The sequence below is a fragment of the Polypterus senegalus genome, chromosome 11 (assembly GCF_016835505.1).
Source record: "Polypterus senegalus isolate Bchr_013 chromosome 11, ASM1683550v1, whole genome shotgun sequence".
Classification (NCBI taxonomy): Eukaryota; Metazoa; Chordata; class Cladistia; order Polypteriformes; family Polypteridae; genus Polypterus; species Polypterus senegalus.
The window spans coordinates 38,149,715-38,169,491 of record NC_053164.1 but is presented as its reverse complement, the minus strand read 5'-3'; the positions used below and the strand labels follow the sequence as shown (position 1 = coordinate 38,169,491).

The window sequence follows — 19,777 nt, the reverse complement described above, 5'->3', positions numbered from 1 at the left end:
TGCAAGGTGCAAGCCACTCATAAGCCTCAAGAATAGAAAGGCTAGATTGGACTTTGCTAAAGAACATCTAAAAAGCCAGCACAGTTCTGGAAAAACATTCTTTGGACAGATGAAACCAAGATCAACCTCTACCAGAATGATGGCAAGAAAAAAGTATGGAGAAGGCGTGGAACAGCTCATTATCCAAAGCATACCACATCATCTGTAAAACATGGTGGAGGCAGTGTGATAGCTTGGGTATGCATGGCTGCCAGTGGCACTGGGACACTACTGTTTATTGATGATGTGACACTGGACAGAAGCAGCCGAATGAATTCTGAGGTGTTCAGAGACATACTGTCTGCTCAAATCCAGCTAAATGCAGTCAAATTGATTGGGTGGCGTTTCATGATACAGATGGACAATGACCCAAAACATACAGCCAAAGCAACCCAGGAGTTTATTAAAGCAAAGAAGTGGAAAATTCTTGAATGGCCAAGTCATTTACCTGATCTTAACCCAACTGAGTATGCATTTCACTTGTTGAAGACTAAACTTCGGACAGAAAGGCCCACAAACAAACAGCAACTGAAAGCCGCTGCAGTAAAGACCTGTCAGAGCATTAAAAAGGAGGAAACCCAGCCTCTGGTGATGTCCAGGAGTTCAACACTTCAGGCTGTCATTGCCAGCAAAGGGTTTTCAACCAAGTATTAGAAATGAACATTTTATTTCCAGTTATTTAATTTGTCCAATTACTTTTGAGCCCCTGAAATGAAGGGATTGTGTTAAAAAAATGCTTTAGTTGCCTCAAATTTTTATGCAATCTTTTTGTTCAACCCACTGAATTAAAGCTGAAAGTCTGCACTTCAACTGCATCTGAGTTGTTTCATTTAAAATTCATTGTGGTAATGTACAGAACCACAATTAGAAAAAAGTTGTCTCTGTGCAAATATTTATGGACCTAACTGTACCAGGCAATTGTAGCAAAATATCTGGACAATGTTAGATCAGAAAAACAATCAGTATGGAGTTGCTACATAATACAAAAAATACTATAGAAATATATTTTATCATCTGATGGAACAGTGCATTTGGAATGCATTCGTGTTACACAAACAAAAAGCCGGCAAAACTATCTCATGCAAACTTTACATGCCAGCTTGTAGAACAAGTCATTGTCTCACATTCACCACCCACACTACTGCTAAAGAGACATCACGGATCAATACAGAACGTCGTATTGGTAGACATTTTATTGATTATATACCTCCAACAGGAAAAAAAAAAACAGAATTTAACTCGCACCTGTGCAGTGTGCCGTTTAAAAACGATAAATCTGGAAAGAAAATCCGAAAAGAAACATGCTATCATTATCCCGACTGTGTCATTGGATTGTATCTTTCACCGTGCTTTAAGATTTATCACACAAAGGACTCATTTTAAGATTATATACTATTTTGGCATCATCAGTAGTATTATTATTACTGTTATTATTTTTGTTATTACTGTTCATTTCGTATTATTTTTATTCATCATTACTATTATTATTTGTATCATTGTTATACATTTGAGATTTAATAAACATGTAATTTTTCATGCCAAAACAATGCAACCCTTTTAACATTTTTTTGGAATAAAATGCAACATTAAGGAGGTCAAAAGGTCCTTTTCTCACCATACCCTAGAATCGCTAAAGTAAAGATTCTTTGAGATGTTTTTATATATTACTGAGATGCTGTCTGTGTCTTCAAGATAAACAGTATTTACTCAGGAACAGAAATGAGTGGAAGATGTGAAGAGCTGAGTAGGTTTCTTTTAACAAAATTTCCAGTGTGCAAATAGTGGAAAAAGCGTACGACTTGGAAGTAAAATTTGAAGCATAGTTGTTCATAAGATGCAACAACTCTATATACAGTTATTTAAATGTCTTAATCCTGTATGTTTTCTGAAAAAATAAACATTGTGTAGGTTTGAGAGGGTTGAAAAAGGCAATCATCATGTAGAGGAGCAACAGATAAAAAGCTTCTCTGTCTTGAAGTTCGTCCTGCATTGATTCTATATTCTGAGAGACTGAAGGATGACTGGATTATTGGTATATTGATTAAAGGTAGTTTAAGGACAAATTTTTAAAACAGTTTATCTAACAAATTCAGTTGTTGCTTATACCAAGTCTACATACTAGTGTTTTTCTTCAAGTTTCATTTCAAACCACAATGCGATGATCCATGCAAGGTTACCAGGAAGGTCTCCAGATTTGACTAGGACGTACCAGTAGGCTCTCAAAAAGTAGCAACAGTGGCCAAAATGAAAGCCAATGTTTGAGTGGGGTTTAAGCCTTGAATAATGACTATCAGAAGGCCTCAAAGAAACTCTGGCAAAACATTTGAGAACTCAAGAGGGACGGGCAGGATGTCACAAATGTTGTTCTTACAAGAGTGGGGAAACATGGACCTTAAATAGGAATACTGAATGCCATCAAGAAGTGGAAGGGACACTTCATGGGACTCCTAAAACCAGTGGATATTTAGTGTCAGAGGCATTAGTTAGGGTAGAGCAAATCTTTATGGGCTGAAGTCGCTGTGGTGACCAATATTTTCTTCTCATTCACACCTGTTGTTTTAATGACATCAGACAAGAAACGCTCAAAGCAGTGAATATTGTTGGGTGTTTTGGCTAACGTACCAGTTCAATGTGGGACATTACATTTCAGCACTTGGTAGACTTGGATAATACTCCCCATTTTAAAAAGGAAGTATAGGATGAAGTGTTCCAATTACCAAATGATTGCATAACTCAGCCTCTCTGAGACACAGATGTTTCAAAGTTGAACCTTAGATTCATAAGGAGCGTCTTGGAATGGAAAATCCTCAGTTTTTTAAAATGCAGACTGCTTAAATAAAGTTTTAATTTTTGCTCAAACAAAGCAGAGAGAACTGAATTTACAATTAAAAGCAATTCACACTGAAAGTGTTTCTATCTCATACAAATTACCTGTATTGTATCAATTAAATTATAACACTGGAGCATCTGTTTCCATTGGTTTATAACTGCAGTCAGTTTAAGTAAAGGTGGCACAGAACTAGAGGCTGCTTTAATTTAGTTATGACCAGGGAATGGAAAAATACTGAGACTGCAGGACTAAGAAGCAGGTCTAATTAGTTTATACCCTGGGAAAGGAAAGCAGTATTTAGGTGTGTAAAAAGACTTAACATGTTGAAAAGATTCATTCATCACAAGGACAAGGTAGCCAATCAAATATGAATATTGCCACATGTCCTGAAACTCTATATGTGCATTTTAACATAAGCATGGCTTGTTCGAGAGACAAAAACTAGGGCAAGAACAGAGGAACCAACATCAGAGATCAAGGTATGTGTGATCATTTTATCTGGGCATCAGAGAACATAATCCATAAATAACACCGCTTGCTTCTCTGCTTGTCCTTGCATAGCTAAACGAGCAGTCATACAGTATTGCATCTCTGCTGTTTGCAGATGTTATCTACTTGGCCTTATCAGACCTTCATCTTCAGTATGTACAGGAAATATTTGCACCTGAATATGATGTGGTCAGGCGGAGAATTAGCACTTCCAAATCTGAGATCATGGCATTTTTCCAGAATAACTTTGAAAGTACCCTTCAGGTAAGAGGATTAGCTGCCACAAGCAGAGATCTGGGGCCTCAAGTATAAATGGCGCGTACACCCGTTTCCACATTCACATCAAGATGTATAAAAACTAAACTTGGTGTAAAGCAACACACATTCTCACACCACCCTTACCGAGTGTCAAAGCAGTGCTACTGTTCCTGTGTGGCTTCCCATTCGTTTTTAGATTCACATCCCTGATATGGCTTTTTCAAATATACTGAAATGAACCGCATATTGTTTATAAAAATGCATCTGATTGTAATGAACCTGTAACAATATAATGGTCCAAAGGAATGGCCAATCTAGTCCAAATAAGTCCAAATACCATAGTTGCCTTAGTGTTGTCATTCTCAGTGCATCACTCAAGAGTATTTTAACCCAGTGTTTGAGTGTGGAATCACAGCTGTACTGCAGCTGATCAGAAAGCTCTATGGTAGACAGTGTCGTGAGCGCAGATTATCGAAATACAGAATCTAACCTGGAGAACATTTATAGCACACGCTGCCTCAGCCATGTGCAAAATCTATTTAAACTTCTTCCATTCAGCAACCGCTTCAGTGCCTTTCCTGCACGAACCTCAAGATTAAGAAACAGTTTCATCCCAAGAGCTATAAATGCACTCAATAAGTCCCTCAAGTACTCCCAGTAGAACTGGTTTTACTTAGAATTACAATTACTTCACTGTAAACTTGCACTACAGTTGTAATAATGCGCAACCTGGGCTACTTTATGAACCATTTGCACTATCTGCACTGTATGTACATGTATAGTGTACTTATGGCTTCATATTATATATTTTTTCACTTTTTTATAATTATTTTATCATTTTGTAGGAAAATAAGTTCATGGAGGATTTGCATATTGAATCTCATTGTACCATACAACAATAATAAAGGAATTCAATGCAATTCAATAGAGGAGATAGCGTGTATTTACAGATGGTGACAACTGCCTTCTAAGTCGATTTAGATTACCAAGAGCTATCTGTTTGGAGCTCTTAATAACATTTTTATGATGAAATGCATTCATGTATGTATATTACATTATACAGATACATTGTTAACTTCATTTAAAAAATGTATACTGTTAATAATTAAATGTGTGGGCACAGTGGCACAGCGGTAGCGATGAGCTGGTGTCCCAGTCCAGGGATTATTCCTTTCTCACACTGTATGCTTGCTGGGCCTGGATAGATGTATGGATGGAATAATTAAACATGTACTAAGAAGACATTTCAATGTTCCTTAAAAGTTTTGCCTTAAATTCCTTTGCACCTCTCCTCATCAGTGTCTTTTTTTTTTGCAAATGTGTCAATTAGCACAAGCAGCGTGCAGCCTGCTATCCCATTCCCACACCCCCGACAGAGCAGAGGCCAGTTGCATACATATATTTCATGTGTGTTACGTGTCTACAACAATGTGTGTAAGTGTAGGATAACAGGAACTGCTGAACACATATCTTAAACAGAAACCTTTTCCTGTTAATCTAATAATATCGTAAAGTGTATAATGTGTATATAACCAAAGAAAAAAAAAAAAAAAACATTTAATTTACATGTTGCTTTCAATGGGTTAAAAATCCAACCTCAAATGTCAATTGAAAGGAAGTTGATATGTATTCTTGAATGGTGCAGAGGTAAGAACTGCTGCCTTATAACCCAGAGGTATCAGGTTCCAGACCGAGCGCTCCGCTTTTTGAGTAGTGAGTTGCTATTATTATTATTACTACTATAATATAATAAAAACACATTTGATTTAAGTCTGTAACACCCTGTGTAAATTTTGGCTACTTTTAAAAGTTAGTGCTTTTTTTATTACTCAGTTTTATTCTGTTAGTGATACTGAAAATGCAGACAGACTTCTTACAGTACGGGCAAGATCAAAAAAAACTTCTTCAAATGACAACTCACGTTCATATGGTATAGCATTTTCAAATAGTGACGTTTTCATGTATAATTGTGTGTGTGCACAAGACAGGCAGAGACTTCAATCTCATTCAAGTGGTTACAGGAATTTAAAATAAACACTTTCACAAAGGTACAACAAAACAAGTGTGCTTTTATTCAAGAACTAGCCACGTGTGCCCAACTACGTTGCGCGTGTTAAAGTTGTCTGTGAAGGGCTCCCTGTTTAAACGCGGCTGCCAGTCATGAACTGGGCCCTTCGTCGCATAACATTATGATTTTTTTATAAGGGAAACAAAATTACAAATGAAAACCCTTGGATATTGATCCGTCTCGTTTTCACGACGCTGTCGTTTCCTCTCACGATCTCATCTCAACCTTTCTCCAATCTCGCAGGTTGCTTTGTGGCAATCCAAAGAGTAAGGCAATATACATGGAGCAATGGTTATAAAAGGGGGACACATAGGTATCCAGGCTCTTTAAAGCATAAATAGGGATCACTTCACTGACATGTGAGCAAGCCACTGTACAACTGTGAGACGCGCAGCACTCGCCGGCTACAACGTAACAATAATAATTTCCGGAATGTGCTGTTACGTTGTCATTCATTTTACCCACTGTCTTTCTTTCATTCATATGTTACGTAGGCACGTACCTTTTATCATCGGCAATCTCATTCTCTAACCAGGCCTCAGGAGCTAACCAGCGTAACACTGTCCACCACCCTTTTCGTTATTCGGGCACATTGTTGACATCCTTGAGTAACAACAACGTACTAAACTGGAAGGTGGTCTACGAATGCGTGGAATTCGCGGACAAACAAAGATCAAGATCTAAATGAATATCTCTTTAGTTAATTTAAAGCACAACAATTTGTTTAGTTTGCATGTCTGTGTTTTGAGGTGTGACTGGCGTACTGCAGTCTTCAGTAGTATAAGCCTGGAGGAAATTCTTAATTCAATGCCTATGTTTTAGCTGTCTCTCTACTGCCATCTAGTGCTTCTTCTACTAATTCATTTGCGGACAAACAAAGATCAAGATCCAAATGAAGATTATCTATAGAGATGAAACTGAATAACAGAAAATCCAAGTGACAAGATACCAAGAAGACATTATTCACCAGCGTTTGTGTGTCTGTTTATATGCCTTCAGCAACATCTTCTACAGGTAGCAAAACTTTACACCAGCTGTTACAGACTGATATCAAAGTTGGCTTCTTATTGGGTGCATACACCACCGGTCTGCCACTGCCAGATCTAAAGATCAGCGTGGCGAATTGCTCATTTACTGAAGTGACTTTAGCTTTAGATGGAAGTACCATTTTACTTATGATGGCAAGCAGAGTTGCATTGTGGTGCATCAGTCTATTAGCCAGCGAAAACGCTGTGAAAAAATTGTTGTTACAGTTCTGCCATTGCCCAGAAACAACTTCATAATCTTTATATCCACAGACTCGGAAAGTCTTTGCCCTGGGTTGTAATTCAAAACACAGTTCTCAACAAAATGTTGCCAAATGTCTGAGATTGCAGAAAATCTGTTATTTTTCACATGTTCTGCATGGGTGTCTTTGTTATCAAAGCGCAAATGCTGCATAGTAGTCTGATAGTGGTCATGGGACATCAAATCTTTGATTGCCGGTACAACAAACAGTTCTAAGCAGGCATCAGCCACAGCACCAACTGTGGTCATCGCTTCTCTTATGAAAAGAATGAAGATAAGCGCCATCAACAAAGAGAGGGAGAGGCAAGTTTGTTGTACCATGTGAACGTCACTGACAAAATAAAACCGAATAATAAAAAAACAAGCGCTAACTTTTACAAGTAGCCAAAATTTACAAGGGGTGTTACAGACTCAAATCAAATGTATGTTTTTATTATATTATAGTAATAATAAATAATAATAATAATAATAATAATAATAATAATAATAGCAGCTAACTACTCAAAAAGCGAAAACCTTATTAAAAAAGAAGAAAACCAGGCAAACTATCTAAAAACAATGACTGGGCCAGAATAAAAACCCAGTACACTCGAAACTATGAAAGTAGGGGCTCCAACCACTGCAACATAATTCAACTTTGCTTAGACACCATTAACAAGTCTGCCAGCACATTGTCGATATGTACATACAGTGTAGATAACTTAGGGTCTGTGATGAGAACATTTATTTAAAATAGAATGACTTAACAAGATAATTGCTGAATTACACCTCCACTCAAAAAGTAATTCAAATTATTTGAAATTTAATTCTTTTACATAGTGTGTTAAATTCAAATGTTATCTAAACCAAAAAGACTTACCAGTTCTCTACTGGACAAACATGATGGTTCATCACAGCCATAGCATACCTGCAAATAAGCACTACAGTTAAATTCATGAACAATCAGGACCCCTACGCCAGATTTTAAAAGAAGCAAGTTATGATTAGTTTACACTACAGAACAACTGACAGCTTACTGCATGTTTGAGATCACAATAAACAGTTATTAAAAAAAAATCTGTAGTCACATCAGGTACCACAATGTGTTCTGCAGCTCTAAAATAAAGATTTGCTCCAGCAGATAAGTTACAATAATGATGTAAAACAATGAATATTACAGATAAATGAGGAAAGTTTTATAATGCTTGAAAAATGAGGCCAAAGCTTTCAAGTTAATATTAATAAAGCAAATGTACTCTAGCTGGAGTGGTGACAGCACTTATTTGGCAACAGAGGTACATGTTTTGGACATTGTCTGCATAACCGAATGGTGAACAATTTCTTAAAACGAGAAGCTATAAACTAACTGGAACATGCAGCCCAGTATTTAAAATTATAAATGCCCTGAAAGTAAAACACAGGGTGTACTGGACCGAGATCATAAAATACTTTAGTAAGACTCAGTAATCCTAACAAAATGAAGAATCTAATGATACACAAACAAAAACAAAGAGGCAGCATTAACACCTTGGTTAAGAAAAGCATAATGTGGGAGAATTTGTTGTGTGACAGATCAACTATAGGCTTGATTAGGTGTGATCCACAGAAAACATTTTTGATTGAAGTAACGACAACCAGCTCATTGCATTTTTGTAATGCCTTGATCAACAAACGTTTGAAATTTTACCCAATTAAATAAAGCAGTTCATTTTAAAAGCTATACCAAAAAATGTGGAAGGTCCTATCTCATTACATTCACTTTTGTTTCTAATTCTTGCAAAAAGAGCTAATCCTATGAGAAAAAGCAAAGTGAAACAGAATTGTATGAAATATAATTTAAAACATATTAACTTGTATAATATACCAGATTTGCACAATGAATTCAAATAACAGTTTCTTTGTAAAAGGAGGTTTTTCTGATTAAATACCAGTTCTTTCAAGTTTTAGTAGGAAATCAAGCAACAGGGTATACATTATTTATAGATTGCCTTGAGGCAAGAGGTACAGTCATGTAAGACCTTTCACATGTTAGCTGCAAACTAGGCAAGCGCAAACATGTATATGTTCCTTGTTTACTGTGAAATATGAACAGCACTGAATGCAAAAATTACAAAAGAAATCTCCTAAAAGAGCAAACCGTATACTCTGTGCAATTGTGCTCTTTTTACATTCAGTTCCTAAAAAAACAGTAAAGATTAGTATAAAGCAGCAATTGCACATGAACAATATATTTTACAAGAAAATGCAAGAATTGTCTTTAAATATATATACCTTTTATTGGAGGGCCTACCATGCATATATCAAAAGAATCACAGATTAAAAAAAAAAGTACATTTCATTGCCGTTTCAGATCATAAAGCAACACTACATTCTTAAACACCATTAATCCAAGAAAGAGTTTTGTGGACATGCGTATTATTTGGTGAAAGGCAGGAAACAACCCAGAAGGCATGTATGCCCACAATAAGCCAATTTTGCGCTGCCATTTCAACATTCATGCTTCGAGATAGGACAGCAATACCACAGTATCTGGAGAAAAACTCGAGAGGCATAGCAAGAATATAGACTAGGATAGACTAAAGATTTGATCTCAGGATGCTGATTACATGAGGTAACAGCACTAGCACCATATTGTACCCTTCTAAGACAAAATTCTTGTAAATATATGAACTACTATTAAATAATCAGAAGATTCTTGGACTAGCATGCAAGGTCCAAAAAATGTGTTTCCTTCTGTCCACATTAAGCAAAAATAACTGAACTTGATAATTTAGCAAAACTTTCACTGCAAACCTTCATCATAAAATGCTGTATACCGAGACACACCAGAAAGAGTGGTGTGATAAACAAATCAAAACAGCTGCTACATAAATCGAGTAAAGTGAACAGCTTCAGAATTACTAGACATCTATTTAGCTCATTATTGAACAATGAAGTATGCTATACAGACCAGACTCGACAGAGATGACTGCCCAAGCCAACTTGAACTGGGGCATGACAGCAGCAAAGCATGCTTATGGAGGAAAAATTCAGGGTCATTTCAGAGATTCTAAAGCCCCCTGCTGCTTGTGGCAAGGCATATAGTCGATCACAGGCTACAGGTCTCCTGCACCACTCTGTGATGACAATTTCCTTAATACACTTAACAATAACTTCAGCTGGTTTGAAGAAAAGAACAATACAACAACAACGAAAGCTTCTTCCATCCTGGACGATGAAGCACTTTGTCTTGACCCAGCTAATGTTTGAAGGACCTTGCGCAGAGTCAACCCACGGAAAGCTGTAGGTCCTGACAACATACCAAAGTGTTTACTCAGTGAATGTGCAGATCAACTAATGCAGTTCTTACAGATATTTATAATACCTCCCTGAGGCAAGCCGCCGTACCTCTGTGCTTCAGGGTCACTACTATCATCCCAATCATGATAAAGTGCTTTGAAAGGCTGGTCAAGAACCACACAACATCCAAACTCACGGCAACATTTGATCCACTTTAGTTTGCATACTGCCCTGACTGCTCCACTGACGATGCCAAATCGGCAATACTCCATCTTAACATGACCCATCTGGAGAATAATAACAGTTATTTGGGGCTGCTCTTAACTGACTTTAGCTTCACTTTTCATACAGTTAACTCCCAGCACCTGGTAAGAAAACATGATATCAACACCCTATTATGCAACTGGATATTGGACTTCCTCACTTAGACGCTAGACAGTACGTGTTGAAAAGAACATCTCTGAGACCATCAACATGAACACTGGGGTCACCCAGGGATGTGTTCTGAGAGTAAACCTCCTCCTCCTCCCTTCTGCCCTCATAACATTCTACACTGACGCCATAGTGAGCATCTTAACCAGCAGTCTTACAGTCTGCACTGTTTCAGATCAGAAGTCCCTCTGGAAAGTGGCTACGTTGGCAGAGGAAATAATAGGAACTACCCTCCTGTCTATGCAAGATCTGCACTTGTCATGCTGCCTTAGGTGAGCCACCAAGATAGTCAGAAAGCCCACCGACCCAGCCCACGTACTGTTCAAATTTTTGCCATCCTGGCAAATGCTACCACAGTATGCAGTGGAAGACTGTCAGACTCAGTAGGAGTTTCTTCTCACCGGCCATCAGACTACTCATCTGCCTCCAACATAAATCCATCCATCACTGAAAGGCTTACAAACATATTTTAATTTGAAAACAAGAATTAGGAGTTTTCTTTCTATTAAAACTTTAAATTTACATTTAATGGAAAAAAAAACTCCCAACTCTTATTTTTGTGGTATCATCTTTTAAATTTTATTTGACTTCAACAAAATTATCTTCCAATTTCACATTGTCTTAACAAGGTAATAATGCTGATGCACAAAGAGGTAGCCCTACTCTACATACAATGAAGTGTAATCAGTCTAGTGCACCACAGAACCGGTGATCTATTCATCCATTTTCCAACCCGCTGAATCCAAACACTGGGTCATGGGGGCCTGCTGGAGCCAAACCCAGCCAACACAGGGCACAAGGCAGGAACCAATCCTGGGCAGGTGATGTCACATGAAAGAAAATTTTAACTGTTGCCTCCAAATTGAAAGCATTATATTCTACAAAACACCAGCACAGTGCTGACTGGAAGGAATACTACCTCGATTTTCATTTATGAAGAATGTAATGTTATTATAATGGTCAGAAACACTTGTTACAGATGTGGGAAATAATGCAAAGTAAAAGCAACTCAATAAAGGATAACAAGCTTGGGGCAGCAAAAACTCTAATAAAGATAGGCCAAAAATGTATTTTAAGCTAGGCTTATGGCCAGAGGTGCTTGACCAAAGCCATACGCATAAGTGAATGCACTTAAATAACCATTTATGTGTGGATCTGAGTCCATCAAAACAACTGATGGAGACATTTTATCAACACACACATACATACATATACAAATACACGCTATAGACAGAAGCACTGCTAAGTAAAAGCCTGGTGTGAGTAATTAAACATAATTTACACTTTAAATCGATTAACACTTTCTTGTGGAGAAAACACTATAAAATCAACAATAAAAGGATTACTTCTTTATATTTTTTTCTATGACACCAACTTTTGCTACCATTTATAGATTCAAAGGCTCTTCCTACTATTCTCATACCTAAACTCACTTAAATCTAAGATGGTGCATAGAATTTGTTTTTTGGCAGGTGCTGGATAGTATGTTCCTACCATAAGTCTAGCTGTTTTTTCAGTTTGTTAAACTATATCCTGAAAGATTTACTTCAAAGGTGTAAAGAGGCTGCTAGCCATCTGAAGAGGTGCGCCAATCTCATTTTCTTAATTAAGAGCCATTCATGTTGAAATCACCAACATTTACATGCAAAAGAACACCACCACTGGGGAAAAAGTACAGTTATAAGTCAAGAAGCTACTGACTTAGCAAGTATTGTGTGCGTGTAGCGTAAATGAAAATAGATACCCTTTGAAGTGTACATTCTTTCAGTTAATAATGTAATATTACCTAACTTGATTTTTTCATTTTAAATATATGAGGGCAGCCGAAGCTCATCCCAACATCATCCCATGCAAGGAAGGAGTCAACAGGATACTAGTTCATCAAATTTTATACTCACACCCACTCATATAAGACCAGTTTAGATTGTGCAGTTAATTTAACATATGTCTTTGGAATGCAGGAGGAAAACTGGTGTACTTGGAGGAAAAATAAATCTACAGTAACAAGAGATAACTCTTTAACTCTACAATAAAGGATCTGGGAGTTAAGCACAATTTCTTGGAGCTATAAAGGAGGAGTGCTTACCAATGTGCAATTATGCCAAGCTCCTTATGCATGTCCTTATTGTTCATTACGACAAAAATTACAATGAGAAGAATGACTTTTTAAAAATGTGCAGTAATAATTGGCAAATAAAATAGTTTTTCTCATATGACTTCAGACCTAATAGGTCCATATTCACACTTTAGAAAAAGGTTACCACTGCTTTTGCCAATAGCAACATTCCTTTAGCATTCAGTTTATTGAATATAGGCAACGGCTAGGCTGTAAAAAATTCCATTTCGCGAAATTCTCAAAAATATTTGGACAAAACATTGAGAACATACATTTTACATATGCACAAGAAGAACTACCATGTGAAATGTATAGTTTACATATGCATAGAGGTACAAGGTTTACGCACTACATAAAGACTAATTATATTTAAGAGATGAAATACATCTTAATATTGTAAAATGTAAGGAGAGGAAAACAAGATATTTATTCAAGCAAGGATGACAATTATAGGTTGGAGTAAAGTACTAGCCACTGTGTCAATCCATATTAAGCAATAGTGTTGTGTAAAGTTTCTCACATTAAATATTATAAACCAGTGTTTGCAATAATGTAATTTAAAAAAAAAAACAGAAAAGCTTAAAGGTGTGCAAACCGTGAATGGAAACAAACAACATTCTTTACCTTATAATGCAAAAATGCTTTTGAATGAAACATACAGCAGGATATCATTATATAAAACACAAAAGCACTGTGTTGCCGAAGACAGAAAATGTGTATCTTTTCCTTTCCTATACCCAGCAATTGTTAAAACATGGCCCCTTTGTTCAGCTGTAGAGGTCCTATGTGACTGGTTTAATAAATTGTTTAGTTTAGCAAAATGAAACTTCTGTTGCCAAGAGAGCCATGTTTTCATTTTGAACGCAGTACAATAAGGAGAAGTATGGAAATAGAGAGGGGAGTTAATTAAACTCTGATTAACAATCAGAAAAGCTGGCAGCCAGCTTCATATCATGATGTCTAAAGCTTCCTGTTGACTTTAGAGGGAGATGAAGTTCACTTTCCTTGACGTAAATAGGAGGAGAACTTGTTTTTTTTTTTTTTGCAATAGGAGTACTGGGAAAGGTCAGTTTTATTTTAAAAAAATACATCTACACAGCAAGCAAACAATAATAGTATTGATAATTTACAAAGTTTTATTTTAGGCTTTGATAAACGTGGCTTTAGTGGAAGTTAAATGCCAAAACTTTTTTTTATGCGCCTGGAGCATTTGTGCATAATTAACTTTCTTCAACAAATCAACTACCATCTCTTTGGCTTCTGTAAAGTTTGAAATTTCCATTTAGGAATAAAAAGTATATTTAATCTAATCCACATTACCAAAATACTCCAATTGTATGGCTTGTTCTTATCAAAACCACTAAAAGACCCACAACAAATAATACCTACACAATCCATATTCCTGTGATGGAAAAGGCAGACAGGCTGACAGGAAGAATAATCCAGGCAGTCATTGAGGAGGCAAAGGATAGCCGGCAGCTACAGCATGATGGAGGAAGACAGGAGCAAAAGGATGGGGAACAGTGCAGAAGAATGGGCTACTTGGTGCTGCCACCATCAAATAATTCTTCCTGCTGACCTGGAAAGAGAAAAAATGGACTTAACTATTGTGGGAAAGATATACTCACAACAATAAAGAACAACAGACTAATATCTGTACAACGAGTCTACATTAAGGCAGTTTCACTTGGTATATGAAGGATTCTAGTTGTAAATTGCCTAAAATAGCTATTCATTCATCATCTTAATCTGCTTCTTCAGGGATACAGCTGCTTTTCTCCAGGGCCTATCCAAATACAGAAATTGGGCACAAAGAAAACCCATGTCCTCAATAATACCAGTCAATCAAAGAAATGACCAATTCAAGCCCTTGTTTATTATCGTTAGTCATGTCCTGATTTACCCAAGAAAACAACAGGAGTAATGAGTAACCAGTACTTTAAATGATGTAAATTACTGTATTTAAGATTAAAAGTAAAAGAAAATCCTGCCTGAGAAAATAAGAACTACGTTAATAAAATTATTTGGCCAGCATGGTGTTGCTTTGTTTAATACTATTGCTTCCTGTATCCAGTGTTCTGTCCAGACATTGGATGTCTTGGGTTTGCATGTTCTCACCCAGCTAGCATGCAAATTCCTGGTTACATTCTCAAAGTCATATTCGTTAAATAAACTAGGTATTCTAAATTAGTGCCTGTGTGAATGCGAGGATGATTTTGTGCATGAATGGACTCTGTGAAGGATCAGATGACCAGGGTAATTTCCTGCCTTGCAAGAAGAAAATAAATGGGATAGACTCTGGGTCCTCTGTGATGACGAAATGGATTAAGTAGTTTTTAGAATATTATTATAACTATTGATTAAAGGTTACTTTTCCTATAGATTAATTGTACATGCAATGAGAAGGAAATCAAATTGAGGCATCCTTTGCCTGTTGGTCATCTCTGGGTCAAATGCATTGCAGGAGGAGAAAAGTGCGAGGATATCCATCACCCTGTTACATCTCTTTTTGCACCTTGTCTATCTTGACAATACATACATCCTCACAGTTCACCAGCCTACTGCATTACTATTGTCAATTTCTACAACTAGATAGGGTTCCAATTGTACATAGTTGAAAAACAACTCTTTTATAATTTGTGAATAAAAATTGAAAACATTTATATTAACTTTGAGGGACTTCGTGAATGTAAGAAACTTCTTACATTACTTATGCTGAATTTAACTTGTTTTTGCAGATTTCATATTGTTCTTGACAGATAATAGTTTACAGAATGCAACACACTTAAACTGAATACTATGAAACACACGGTATAAAATAAGTTTTTAATAACTTATTTATTGTTATGATGTGTGACTGATGGCAACACATCACTCTGAAGAGCGAAAGCAATTCCTACATCATAACAGTGCTTTTCAGTCTGTACAACTGATCAATAAAGCATGTTAATCAAAGATTGTGGATTGTTCATGGTATTACAGTTAAATGATGGATTGAAGGTGAAGAGAGGTACTAGTCACTACTTACTAGGCTACTCCAAACAAGAGTATTCCAAAACTCACTCCTGATTTAATGCTATGTTTTACATTTTGCTTCGACAGTGAACATGTTTAAGCATGCCAAAAATATAATGGCACCAAGATCACGCAGGTTTCATGCTTTGATTGCCATCCTGTAATACTTACGGCCGCAGCCGTTTAGCACATTATTACATTTGTTTTAAATACGGGGAAATATATTGTTCCAAACGTATACTGCACAAAATAAAAGAAACGAAATGACTAATGTCTACACCTAGAGACTGACCTAAAATTAAAAAGAGATTTCCAAAACATTTGACTGCATAGAGCCCTTCATCCGCCAATGTTGGTTCACTAGAGTATGCGATGCATTCCTGTTGATAAAATATTGGGGTCTCGCCACTAGAAGCTTTGGTTAAACAGTGGAAATAAACCCTTTGTACTCTTTTAGTGTTCTGCTCCGTCCTAACATGCATTTAAGATGGCTCATAAATAAATAACAGACAGCTCATTTTTATCAGTTCCCAGAGGTTCACAGAGCATGCAACTGTTTTTGAGGACAGTGAGACTTCGAGGAGCACCGTTTCCATCAATCTACCCATAAAGAATTTTAATTACCGAATATTACACCAGAGAGCAACACAAATGATGGAAACTGGGGCTCTTTTTTGCGTCCCAGAGCTCAAGACACCACAATAAACACCGCGAACAGCACAGGGTCGAATAAAACGTCCCCCATGTTATACCTAAAACAACGACCAGGCCTATCGTCAAATCCTGGATTCAGTAATAATAAATACAACAAGACAGCCCGTAGGTACTTACCCAACTCTGTATTCCTGTCTCAGACCCAAAAATCCATGGGTCTCCCCTTCCTGACGCCAATCAATCCCCCCCACCCCCAGCACCTTCTCTACTGCTCCGGCCGCCGCTGCACTGCGCTGCAATACACATCGCAACTCAATACTAGGACTGCAATCCGTTGCTTCCTGGGAGTTGTAGTCTTTACACAGCTGCTTTCCGCAGTTAAATTCCAGGTACTTCTTTTCCTAAACTATTACACCCATAAGGCAGTGCGAAAAGGAAAAAAACAATTGTACTCGGATTAATGTTTGACCAATTAAAAAGTATTAAAGGCGAGGAGGCGGGCGAGATAAAGACAGCTTATCGAAGCTGTAGAGAAGGTCTATTTGTTTTCTAATTACAATGACTAAAAACCTTTCTTTTAATATTTACAGTTTATAATATGCGATTCTTTAATTACAACGTGTCGCAATGTTTATGAGTAATTGATATTTGGTACTACATGAAAGTAGAAAGAGAGTAAGTATGTCCCAATACAGTACGTCTAAAATAATTTAAAAGGAAAATCCGCTTTACGCAATGGAAGTAACTTAAGCCCTCATATTCGCACAGGCTACGTATGTTTTGTAGATGCTATTTAAAAACTGAATTTCTTTGCTGAGGTTGAGTCTTGTTTTTTTTTTTGTTTTTTGTTTTTTTTGTTTTGTATTTCATTTTTTTCCTTGCTTATTTTGTATTCATTTTGAAGTAAATGGTTGTATCTTATTACAGTTATATGTTTGATTGAGTAGCATGCCATTATTTTATTGTGATTTTTGAAAATAAAATATAAAAACATTCTAATAATTTTATTAAAAAAATATATCTTCAAACGTTTTAATATTTTAAAATTGAACTACAAAAACATGGGCCATGGAGAATTGATGTGCAAACAGTTCGATGTGTTAACCCTTTTGTTTTGGCAGCAATGTATCATTTATTAAAATGTTCAACTAAACTTGAATTTGCCACACTACATGGAATTCTGTTTGCAACATTGGAGACTTAACGTTTTTATAGACACCCATACTGCAGGTGATGGAATGCCAGCTCAAACTATGGATGATTTATCCCTGGTTGATGCAGATTCTCATTACCATTATCACTCTTAGTCTTAGCACTCTATTTGAAGTTACTATCCCTAGTGACCACTTCCAAATTTTTTAAATGGCAGGGTGGTCTTAGTTTCTGCTATGGTCAAGTGGCCAGTGACAGAAGTACATCAGCAGAGGTTTTGAGCACATGACTGTTGGGCGATGTTGAGAGCTGCATTGTCAGATAGTATAGCATGAGTGTTGAGCACTGTGTAGTCGTGAGGTGCAACAGAGGTTTTAAAAACTACATGTCTCTGCAGTGATCTGCTGAATGTAAGTGAGTAGGTGAACCTCCTTGTTTGGAGCTGCAAATGTATCAGTCTCTTGATTGTTTTCCTTTACTGGACTGACACTGCAAATGCTGTTCTAGCTCTGGATCTCAGTTTTCACTCTTCACCCCTATGGCTGCTCCATAACTGCTTTGCAATCTCCCTTTTTACTACCATCTGTGTTTCACACAACTTGATTTGCCACACTTTTCCCAGCTCCATGAGCTGCAAGCTCCATTGGCATCCCTGCACAAAAGCCAATGGTCTGTCACAGACTGAGAATTATTGGTGGAGCTGCAGAGGTAGGAGTCCCTCAGCTCTCTTATCCCATACAGATGGAGCAAGCAGTGCTCCAGATTTAGGATCTTAGCCCCAAGACTCTCATGCAACTTCTCCAAAGAGCCAAGCCCATTGCTGTCTCTGCAGTACTTGGCACTTTGCTAAATCAGATGGTAGGTCTTATGCTCGCCATGCTTTTGACACCAGTGTAGTGCCAAGTGCCATGATGGATTCGCTGCTCTTTATATGACTCTTTTAGCTTGCTCACTATTTTGAAATGGACTGCTTGCCTTTGTCACACTAGATGGAATTCTGTTTGCAACATTGCAGGCTTGCCATTTTTATTGTCATTCCGGCTGCTGGTGATGGAATGCCAATACATGCTATGGGCAACTCATCCCTGGGTGATGCAACATCTCAGTGCTGTTACACACCATTTCCTCATAACCTATATTTTTAATTATGTTTGGGACAAAATGTATGTTTTTAGTGCTGGCCAAGAAAAAATTTTATTCTCATATTTTTAAGGAGAAAGTACATGACAAAGATTCTGATTAAGTGGGATCCAGATGTGAAGATCTGCCTCTCCCCCTTCAGTAGTCAAGAATCCTGTCTTTAATTCAAAAGCACAGTATTATGGGAAGGTTTCTTTCCTGAGTTTTCCGGAAGTAAGTATTAATAATATTTTCGCAAAAAATGCATGAATTGTGCATCTTTTGAGCACACAAATGGATTACAGACATGCTGATTATTTAAAATGAGTAACGTTTGAATTTTCTTTCTTTTTTGTGTGGAAACTTGCCATTATCCAGCATTGGCCACTATTGATTCCCATTCAGCCAAAATCTTTGCAATTTACTTTTTCCATGAAAACGTGAGATTAAACATATTTCTTAGCCACCTCTACAAACAGGTCAGGTCAGGTTGGGGAGCATGCACTGGTACAGCACATTGCTTTACCCACCACATGATGAAACAGCTTGGGATCCTGGTTGGCAACCCCCCAAGCAGATACGCAGTCTAGTCCCACCCTCTGGAAATGACCATATATCTATTGCAGCCATATGTTACCTGGACGTCCCCTTGGCCTGGTCCAGCCATTCTAGTCCACAACAATGAGGATCCTGTAAGCCGGATCACCCTCGACCATAGTGCCATAACTAACCCTCCCTCATAATGCAGGTAACGTGCCTCATTCGGGACTTTGTGAGTAACCACTCAGTTTACACAAAGTCAAACCAGTGGTATACAAGGATTCTACAAAGGGACACGGTACCGAAGGAATCCAGTCTTCTCAGGTCACTAGATAGTGTCCATGTGTCACAACCATATAGCAAGACAGAGAGCACCAGCACTCTAAAGACTTGGACTTTCATCCTTTTGCATAGATACCAGGGGCCTCATATATAAATGGTGCGTACACACAGAAATGTTGCTAAGAACGTTTCCATGTTCAAATCGCGTTGTATAAAACCTAAGCTTGGTGTAAAGCCA

At 37.3% G+C, this 19,777-nt stretch overlaps 1 protein-coding gene across 5 annotated transcripts in view; it reads right to left on the bottom strand.

The window, feature by feature from the left end:
- LOC120538851 (transmembrane protein 150A-like) overlaps nt 1-16,763 on the bottom strand; it is a 50,313-nt gene extending 33,550 nt beyond the window's left edge. For 4 of the 5 annotated variants that reach the window (XR_005635524.1, XR_005635525.1, XR_005635523.1 and 1 more), the window contains exons 1-3: nt 16,624-16,760; nt 14,167-14,356; nt 7,831-7,878 (exon numbers count right to left, since the gene is read on the bottom strand). Coding sequence is in view for 2 of the 5 variants with exons in the window: in XM_039768405.1 (XP_039624339.1) it covers nt 7,831-7,878; nt 14,167-14,231 (113 nt within the window). In the remaining 3 variants the exon portion in view is untranslated. Of the gene's footprint in view, nt 1-7,830; nt 7,879-14,166; nt 14,357-16,623 lie in introns of all 5 variants that reach the window. The other variant, XM_039768406.1, reaches the window with a different exon arrangement.
- Between the last annotated feature and the right edge of the window lie 3,014 nt (nt 16,764-19,777).